Source organism: Prunus avium, chromosome 1 (genome assembly GCF_965620075.1).
Source record: "Prunus avium chromosome 1, drPruAviu1.hap1.1, whole genome shotgun sequence".
Classification (NCBI taxonomy): Eukaryota; Viridiplantae; Streptophyta; class Magnoliopsida; order Rosales; family Rosaceae; genus Prunus; species Prunus avium.
In genome coordinates this window covers 56,289,643-56,299,993 of record NC_142284.1, presented here as the reverse complement: position 1 = coordinate 56,299,993, position 10,351 = coordinate 56,289,643, and the positions used below count along the sequence as shown (strand labels likewise).

At 36.3% G+C, this 10,351-nt stretch overlaps 1 protein-coding gene across 1 annotated transcript; it reads right to left on the bottom strand.

The window, feature by feature from the left end:
* Nucleotides 1–7,444: 7,444 nt before the first annotated feature.
* Nucleotides 7,445–9,854, bottom strand: LOC110759521 (uncharacterized). The gene has a single exon (XM_021961592.2). The coding sequence runs from the start codon at nt 9,083–9,085 to the stop codon at nt 7,856–7,858; it is 1,230 nt and encodes a 409-aa protein (XP_021817284.1). The 5' UTR covers nt 9,086–9,854; the 3' UTR covers nt 7,445–7,855.
* Nucleotides 9,855–10,351: the final 497 nt, after the last annotated feature.

Genomic DNA, 10,351 nt, shown 5'->3' with positions numbered 1-10,351 from the left:
CCACTGCTTGACTTTGGAGAAGAGGGTTGGTGACACGTGGCAGGGTTTGAGGCGTTGGGCCTTGCCAGCTAGGCAGGTAGGAAGGGAGGGGACCGGTTTCTGGCGCTCTTTGGCGGGCTTCAGCTTCTCAACGTTTCCCGGTACTCTTTTGAATTTGTGATACTTATCTCTTTGGTAGGTCTCGAAATGGGCTTGGACCCATTTAATTCGAAGCCCACCATGTGTCTAATCCTTATCCTATATTAGCATTTCCCTAGCATTGAAGATTTGTGAATTCTGATTTGTGCGATTTAGGGTTGTTTGATAACATTTCATTTTCAATTTCACTTTTTTTGGAAAATTGAAAACATATTTGGTAACAAATTTCGTTTGTAGTTTTCAAAAAGGTGAAATCTAGTTCTCAAATACCTTTAGTTTTTAAAACAACTTTAAAGTGATTTCATTTTTCATTTTTTGTGCACTCCTTTGTCATTCACCAATTTTACGCCACACATGTATTGTGCTCCAGTTACCAAAACTCGTTAGTTGGGATCTCCTGACTTGGACCCGGCCACTCGACTCTTCCGTTCGACCACGGACTCAGTCCAAGCTTTGGGACCTCCATATTCAAAATTCACTGAAAAATACTATGAACTCTTCGTAATATGCACTTTCATTCTATGATCTTAAATTCACAATTTGACCCTCCAAAAAAAAATCCAATTCAAAGTTCCACATAAAACTCACAAATTAATGTAACAAGAAAAACGTTCATATTGGGTAGTACCCTTTTTCGCAAACTACATTTTGATAATGTTAAACTAAAGCATGCATTCAAACAAATATTCCACATTTGATATCAACATTTGACAAAATTCAACGTTAAATTGGACTTGTTTTTTCATAACGAAAATAACTCTTAGGGTCCATCCTCTCACAAATAACAAATGATTGTGTATTTTTCTTGAATATCAAGGGAATCTCACACCATCATCTTATCGAATACAAGGGACTTCAAAGTATATTCTGAATATCAGCAATCTCTCACACCTAGTCATACCTAAATTAGGTGTCATGCATGTAAAATTCAAATGCCTTTATATTTGTGAAAATTCTACTTTAGATAAAATACTTCCTTACTAAATTGTCAGACAACACATTTTGCGGTGTTAGACAATGAATTTGAACCATGAACAAATTGATTCGTTTAGTTGTAAGTATTGTTTAGTATGTGTCAAGAGATAATATTAAGCTCTAATCCTTATTATTAACGATTAAGTTGATGTGACTCAAAGGAGAAAGACTTCCATAAAACATGGATAACACTATTTCATTATGCTCGATCAATAACGCTATAACACTTCCACATAGCATAACATTATTGATCGAGTATAGCAAAATAGTGATACTTTTTGTTGTCTCCCTTGCAATAAGTTTTTCTGGCTCAAAAGGCTGTGAGATGAGAGGGAATTACAGTACATTATAGCTTTTTATGGTTGCTTGGTGGTGATGGATGGAAGGGGGCCAAAGGCATCAGAATGGCCAAAGGTGTCAGCATCAGACATAATCTCCATGGGGACTAGCAAAACCACTGAAAAGCATCACCCCCCACATCAAATGATTGCCTTTTGTACAACTTGCCTTCTCTCTCTCTCTCTCTCTCTCTCTCTCTCTCTCACTGTGACTGGGAGAGAAGAAGAACAGAGATGAGAGGGCCAAGCCCACCGCCCCCACGGCCCCAACACATATTAAGCTCACAGCATAAGCTTGGGAGGGGCCCACAACCTTCATCATAGCCAGCCTACTTCCCACGTGGATGAGCCACATCCCCACCACACACGTGTACGGCCATTCCTTGATTCCCGCCTCCTTGTTGGTCTCTCTCTCCACCCGCGTACTACGCCTCCAATTTTGGCGTTTGCCAGTGTGATGAACAAAAGATGAAGTCGCTCTGACGTCGTTTTGTGCGTCACAGGCCTAATTCTATTAAAAGAGGTAAAATTATAAAAATAAACTTTTTTACCACAACATTGTAACACCTAAGTTGAATATTACTGTTGGTATGAATATTTTGGGGCAATGGGAACGGGATTCCAACTTACTGAAAATAAGCTCACCGTATATAAACATATTTATATTGCTGCTACACAATATATAAGTGACACCCCTGCACCACCTCAGGGCCGGCGACATTGATTAAAAGTGTAAGAAGTTGAGTTTCTAAAGAGAATAACACTTTTTATATGTTTCGTTGTAACTTGTATACGACTTTCATAAATTTGGTGAAAAAAATCTGATTGAATCAATTCTCGAAACAAGTGATGCAACCAGAACAACAAGAATACCGTGTGAAATTGACAAGATATTCTTTTGATGAGCCAAATAATTTCTTGTGTACTATTTTGTTTCATTTTTATTAATTGATCAAATCAGTGAAGCCAGCAAAGAAGAAAGAAAGAAAGCACGATAAGACTAGATATAGATATCAATCTAGCTAATGAAATCCTGAAAACCTAAAGTAAAGATTCTGGAATCCACTAAAAGTTGAGAGAAAAGTTTCAAAATTTAAATTGTTATCGTAGATTTAAATAATAATAATAATTAATACATGCAAATGACCTTAAAATTAAGAAATTAAAAAGAACACGTGCGAATTAGACAATAGTGCAAAATCCACTCACCAAAATGATATATATTTTTTTATAACAATTTGTGGCGCTGTCGAAACTTATGTGCTCCAGAATCCAGATAAGATAAGGCAGGAGATGGAAGGGAAAGCACAAAAATGTAGGTGCATATTTAATTTATAGGTTTGCAGGTAGGAGGAGACATAACATCTAAAGACTAAATTGATGAGTGGCTGGCTGTGGCTGTGGCTGTGGTGGCTGGTTGCCAATGACCCTGCATCTTCTATAATCCAGAAGAGAAGCATATATTTATGCATGTAGTGGGGGGCATGTGGGGTTCATGAAAACTACCTGAGACCTGTTGAGGCAGACATGGATAATGTCTCCTTCATGTCTGCAGTGAAACTGAATGAAACCCTCATATGTTTTTGAAAAGCACACATTAATTCATTAAGCATTCAAAATTCAAAGATCTATGACATCTCTCGCTTTCTCCACCTCCCTCTCTCACTCACACACTAGCTAGATCCTCAAAAGTTCTCTTTTTATGAAGTATATAACGACTCTCGACAGAAAAGAGAGTGTAAAGTGATTAAGAGTATTTATTCTATGTACACATGAAGTCTCGAATTCACCTTTGATCCCATCTTGAAATATTATATCTTATTTTCGGACGGGAAATATTGGAATCAAGGGATTCCAATCCAAAAAATTTCGGAATGAAAATTCTTTTCCAATTCCGTTCCAAAAAAGTTTAGAATTTCAACATCCATTCTAATTTCAAAAAACCCAGAATTTTCTGACTTTTTGGAAAATTTCAGAACAGACATACTTTGGAATTTTTTTGGAAATTTTCGGAAAGTATTTCAAACTTGTAAACACGCCCAACCATTTGAAAGGTTAAAATTGACTCATACTTAAAAACTCATACTGAAAACTTGAAAAAACATTTATGTGCTAGTATTTAGATGTTATCCTTTAAAGAACAACTTGTCTATGTCTATTTGATCATTAAATCATGTTTAGTTCAACAAAAAATTACTCAGAATTTCTAATCCAACTTGCACTCCTACACAATATTGTTTGATAAAAAAGATGTACGTGGACTATTTCTTGAAGGGTCATGAACTTTTCTTTTCTAAAACAATGTTATACATTTTGCATTGGTTTCACGGAATGAGTTTATTGATGTCATTTCTATACATATATATATATTTCGAAACATAGGGATGGATGATTCAAAATATAATAGGGTTGGAAATGATAATTAAGCAAGAAATAACTTCTGTTCTCGCCCTATTGATTTGTGCAGTATTTATAGTCCTTGCTTTGTCATGATGAAAACCTCAAAGCTTTCTACAATTTCTGTAACATGCTTAAGCAAATAGAGATTAGTATGAAGGGTTCTGCCCCCTTTTAATAAGCATTCAAAATTCAACTTCCTCTTTTTCCGACACCATAAGTAAAACCTCCACGGGACAAACACATTGCATCCATCCACCTCTCACTGTAAATAAAATGGGATTCAGAAATTTCTCTAGGCCCCACTTTCACACCCACAATTGTGTGGACCCACAGAAATTGTCTCTTGCTGGCATTGGACTAGAAATTGTGCTTGGCCGCTAGTTTTCAAGTTGTTGAAACCTTCCACAAAAATATGGTGCAAGAATTATTCTTATACTTGGACTTTTGAATCTTTAAACATATACTTTTCTCAGAGTAGGCAACTAAATTAATGGAAAGTTGTAGAATAGCCAATATGTGGCTTTAACTTAGTTTAGATGTTGTTTCCAAGGACAGACTTTTCTATAGTGGGCTACCTATTTAGCATTTTACCTAACTGTACGACGAAAGAGACGTAACTAGGATATTATACCAAGAATTCTTATAATTAAACACATCCGCATTAGGAACTTAGGTTAAAATAATATGTTTAGGACCATAACACATCTGCTAACGGGATCTTGACTTGCAGATTAGCGGTCTCAGTTTTGAATTCTCATAACACGTTGGTGATGTGTGTGAGAAACCTCCTCTCTCTTGTAATTTAGACTATCGCTTAAAGGACAATAACACATCTACATTATTGGGATTAGGTCCTCTAGGATGCCTCTAAATTATCATTATTGTTCCCAAAACCCTATTCTAAGTTGCATGCTGAAGACCGAAGAATTGTCAAAGGGAAATTGTAATAGTACAAGTGCTCCCTTTTGGTTTTAAGGACCAACGAAATTAGGCCAACTACGGTCCAAAATTGCAGGCTGTAATGTAGCAATCTAGTCCAAGCCACGAGTTCCTCAAAAGAGCCATGTACGTCATGGATTGCGTGTAATGAATCATGCACAACCAGAACGATTAAATAATGAAATTAACAAATAATTAAAGAGAAAGAGGATGTTAACTTAACAGAATAAGTTTACCAAAACAAAAAGGAGAACCCTTTAATTATAATAAAGTTATCCTATGCATGATTGGCTCTTAATAGCCATAGAAACAAAACAAAAACATATGATCATTCATTCATGTATTATATGATGAAGATGGTTAAAGTAATATTCGATTCATTACTTTCCTCATTCTAAATAATGACGCTATTCATATGTTTCTTGATGTGCAAAGAGGAAGAAACCACAAATCCCAATAAGCTTAGCTTATAAACCCTAATTATTCAACCTTATAATTGGCTTAAACCATTCAATATCTATATATTTATTTATTTATTTTTTGTTGAGAAACAAAGAAATGCGTTTTCTAAAATTTTTGATTTGAGGAGTAGAAGGAGAGATTGAATTTGTTGGGTGAGGTGTGAATTGAGGGCATGTGGGTGTCACGTGAGGCTGAGGACAAGTGATGATTAGGCATATATATATATATATATATAGGGGTAGAGAGATATGGTGAAGTGAAGCACATCATTGCTAATTGCTATAATACCATATTATTCTCTGGCATGGGCCATGAGCCACCATAATTCCAAAAAAGACGAGTCACATGTCACCACATCCCCTCAATATGTTCTCATAATTCCAAAAATCCAAAATATCCCTTGGTTAATTCTCTCTCTCTCTCTCTCATATTCTCATCATCAATTATTTATTCTTTTCTTTTCTTTTTCAGACGTTTATTACTTTCTCTTCTTTTTCTTATAACTCCCTAATTTTTTATGTTTCAACAAGTCAATTTGATTTGCAATTATTTGAGTCGAATTGCACAACTTACTTTTATTTATTTATTTATTTATCAAACAATATTAAAAGACAAGAGAGATTGAATTTTGGGACTTCTAGCTTATTATATATGCAACGTTCAATGAAACTGTATATGGTATGTGGTAATTTTTCCAATCAGTTAAGTTTCTCTACAAATACTACCTTGTATTGTCTCTATTGAGAGGAGCGTGGTTTTTTCACTCACAAACTGTTAAGATGTCATGAGAGTTCAAACTTGAGACCACTGATCTGCAAGTCAATATCATTTTAAGCGATATAATCAATTAATAATTGAGACTTAGGAAGAATTCCAATATTGTATTGCACAGAATTAAGAGTCCTTTTCAATTGTAGAATTGAGAAGTGTGCGTTTCACACAGGTCCGTCATATTTTAATTTCTCCGCTTAATGACATCCATGTGTTAATTATATATAATGCATTCGAGAAAGTATCGAATTTATATTTGGCTCTTGTGATGCTTATATTCATTAAACTAGTAAAAAGTAGTGGAAACACTTAACGTGCACAAGCTAAACAAATAAATAATAATATTTGATACTCTAAATTATTGGAGTTTCAAATGAACAGCAAGCAGGTGAACTTATACAGGAGGCTTTGATGACGAAGGTCTCACACAAGCATATGAAAACTAGATTTGTTGAAAATTATATTTAATTATTTTTTAATTATTTTTTCAATGGAAGGATTAGAGAGATGAGGGGCCAAATATAGAGAAAAGATATATGTATACTCTAATTTTTAAAACAAAAATAAAAATATGCATTTTCTCCACGGTTTTGGAATTGGAAGTGATTACAAGTTCGAATACCTCTAATCCCTCGGACAAATAAGAATAGAAATCTTTTAATTTCATCGACTTCACTGCACTGTTCCTAGCTACCTTATTTTTCTAACTCTCTTTCTCTATTTTAGTTCATATATGATAATTCTACCCTCTCACTTATACACAAATTACTACACATGCTAAAGAATCTAGCTTTTTAATGATCCTTAAACCTAGTGAAGCTAAGGTAATAGTAATCGGAAGCCTTTTACCAGAAAAGGGGGGGAAATTGGAGTAATGAGTATAAAGACTTGTGATGACTCTTTGATGATCTACTTTATGATTGCGGCAGGTAAGGATTCCCCAAATCTTGCCACCACCAGCTCCATCATATCATCTATGTTTCAAAAGTGGAAGAGATCATATCATAACACAACCATAATCCTTAGAGTTAATGTAGAAATTGAGCACATGTCCGTTAGGTAAGTTGGCCAAAGTATTGTGCCCGTTTCCTTACACCCGAATTCGATCTCCCTCCCCATACATTAGAATTGTTTATAAATATCGTATCGCAAAAAAGAAATTTTAAAAATTGCAAAAGCATAAAACTAAGGTAATTAAGCTACTATAATTAAGGCCTGCGGGCACAACGCTAATGGCCTTTTGGCCTACACAATCCAAGTGCCATAAGGTCTACAAATCCTTCTAAACTACTTCTTTTCCTATTAGTTAAACATCACCACGCATATATGATTCTGAATAATCAGAAAATATAATTTATTAAAAACAAATACAAGGTCATATCTTATTCACAGAGCATCTACTTTGATATTTATTCTTGTACTAGAAAAGGAATTTGCCTACATTGCGTTTCTGTATTTTATTTCATATATATATATATATATATATATAATATATTCTTTGTTGCTGTAAACCAATTAAGAAAAACAGAATTATATATATATATGTAAGTTGCAATACAATAATAAAAGAAAATTAATACTCTACAAATTCGAGCTATAAATAAAAATTTAAGAAGATATATGCTATGTATATACCTAGCTAGCTACCTATCTACAAATCTATCATTATTTTCATAATTTCATTGGTTAACCCAAAAATTTAATTATATTCATACTGCAAAATGATTGAGTGGTGAGAAATAAAAAGAACAGAAGCAGCTACAGCTATGTATAGCTTCTCCATTATCACCACCACCACCATGGCCTCTGTCCACCTCCATTAATTATATAATCTACTCAGAATTAGGACAAATCCAAGACTCAACTGTACCTTCACCTCTGGTATTAGGATTAACATTGTTCATCTCCAAGCACTTGTCCAAATTAGGCCTCAAATGCTGATCCAGTGCTGCTGACAATCTCCCATCGTTTGATCCAACTCCATGATCCCTCCAGCCATCGTGCCCATCTGAAGCTGCCACGTGGCTGCTGTCCAGTGATGATCCACCACCAAGCTGGCTTGTGTATGATCCATGGCTCATGCCCCCCAATGGGACCTCAAGAGATGAATGCATGGCTAAATTACTAATCACTCCCCGAGCAGGCCTTGCCCCAAAGCTGGCCAAATTCATTGAAGAAGAGTGGAAAGGATGTGGCTGCTGCTCATGTTGAAATGTGAGAATTGGGTTTTGCATGCTGGGGAAGAGGCCTTGGTTTAGCAATTGATAAGTTGTTGGGTTGAAATTGTTGTTGCTATTGTTACTAGTGGTAGCAATATTAGTGGCATCCACTAAACCGCCGCTATTGCTCATCATCAACAATGCAGAATTAGAAGGAGAATTATTAGAAGAGAGAAATGGGGTTGGTTGCTGGACCTTTTGTGCTGAAGGACGCAAAGGGTAGAGAGGCCCCAACGTGTCCAAATGATGAGCAGATCTCATTCCAGAGCCAAACATATCAAACCGTCGCGAAAACGACGAGGAGGAGGAGGAGGCTGCAAATGGTGGAGCTGGGATGCCAGTGAACTCCTGCACCATTGCTCGGAAGTTGGATGTGTCGGTGGTCAGCACAGTGGTTGGTGCTCTTCTAGAAGCTCTGGTCCTCTTCTTGGAGTTTCGGGTCTGCGCTGCCGCTGATGAGGATGAAGCTCGGCTAGGTCCTTGGTGGTGGGATGAGGGTGGTGGGTTGGGAATTGGGTTGGTGGAGTTGGGTCGGGTGGATCTTGGGTCGGGCATGAAATTGGGGTTTGAAGTGTTGGATTGGGGTATTTGATGAGACAATGTTGTGTGGAGATTGTGGTGATCATAATTGTAATTATGATGATCAAAAAGTGTAGTGGTAGTGGTGGGTTGGTGGTTGTGGTTTTGGTAATGAGAAAGGAGTGAAGGGTGTAATATTGGGTCGGAAGAACCGAATTGGGTTGGAGAATTCAAGTAACCCGGGAGGGATTCGGGTCGTGAGGTTTCATGGTCTTGATCTTCACCACCACTTGAAGACATACTTCCACTATTACCAGAATCCATGGCTAGCCTCTAGCTACCAAGCAAAGCTTGAAGATAAATTAAACTCTAGAACAAGAAGATATATTTGGAGATGGTCACAAATTATGAGAGAGAGAGAGAGAGAGAGAGAAGCAAATAATTATGAGGGTAGTGGAAAAGAAGGGATGAAGTGAAGGAAGAGTGATGGATATCTCATCTCTCCTTCTCCTACAACAGCTTTTGGAGAGAGAGGAACATTTCTTTAACTTTGAAGCCCTGAGATCTGAAATGGAAGCAAAATCTTTTCCTTGTCTTTCACTTGGAGAGCCAAAGTTTCTATTAAAAGAAGAGAGAATAATATAGCTAGCTACAGATCTTAATAATTATGATGACTATATGTATGTGAAAGCCTGAATAGATGATGAGATGTATAGCAGCAGAGAGAGAGAGAGAAGAGAAGAGGCTCTCTTTTCCTCTTGATTTTTTTCCTTGGGTTCTGATGAGAAGATACTTTCTTTTTTGTGCTTCTTTTCTCTTTGTTTTGAGAGAGAGAGAGGTGCTATAGCTAGGGTTTCAGGGAAGCAAAAGAGAAATGAAAGAGGAAAGAAAGATTATTTAAGCTTTCTGCTCTTCAGACAAAGAGGGGCTCAATTCTCAAGCCTCGGAAAGATCCTCTCTAGAGAAATGGTGCTGTGCAGGGTGGGGTCGCCATTGGAGTAGGAAAAAAAGGTGCCGGTGGCTGGCAACGGGTCAAACTCAAAGTGAATGAGATTATGAGAGAGAGAGAAAGAGAGAGAGAGAGAGAGTTGGCTAAGATGTTATGAATGTGAAAGGAAGAAAGCGATCTGAAAGTTAAAGGTTGGAAATACAATAATATACCACAAAAATAGATAAATGAATTAAACTATATACTGTAAATAATCAATTCAAATTAATTAAAAGTGAAATGAAATGAAAGAACTAGAAAGTAGAAAGTAGAAAAGTACATATAGGAAAGAGGTGGGCTACCAACTAAATTGGGTAAAGGCTAGAAGTGAACGAAACCACCACCTCCTCTTCCCGTTAGGCTCTCTCTCTCTACCAGTTTTACTGTTTTGATGTCCCTCTAGTACACACTACTATCTTTGCCTATGTTGCAAAACCAAAAAGAGGACAAACCTTATTTTTTATATAATAACTTATAGAGAAAAGAAAAATATGTTTAGGAACTCAAATTTTTTCCTTACTAAAAAAATAATTAGAGCAGGAAATGAGACCTTATTTGTTAGAAAAACTTACCTACATCAGTTGCATGTTACGCATGCCTCA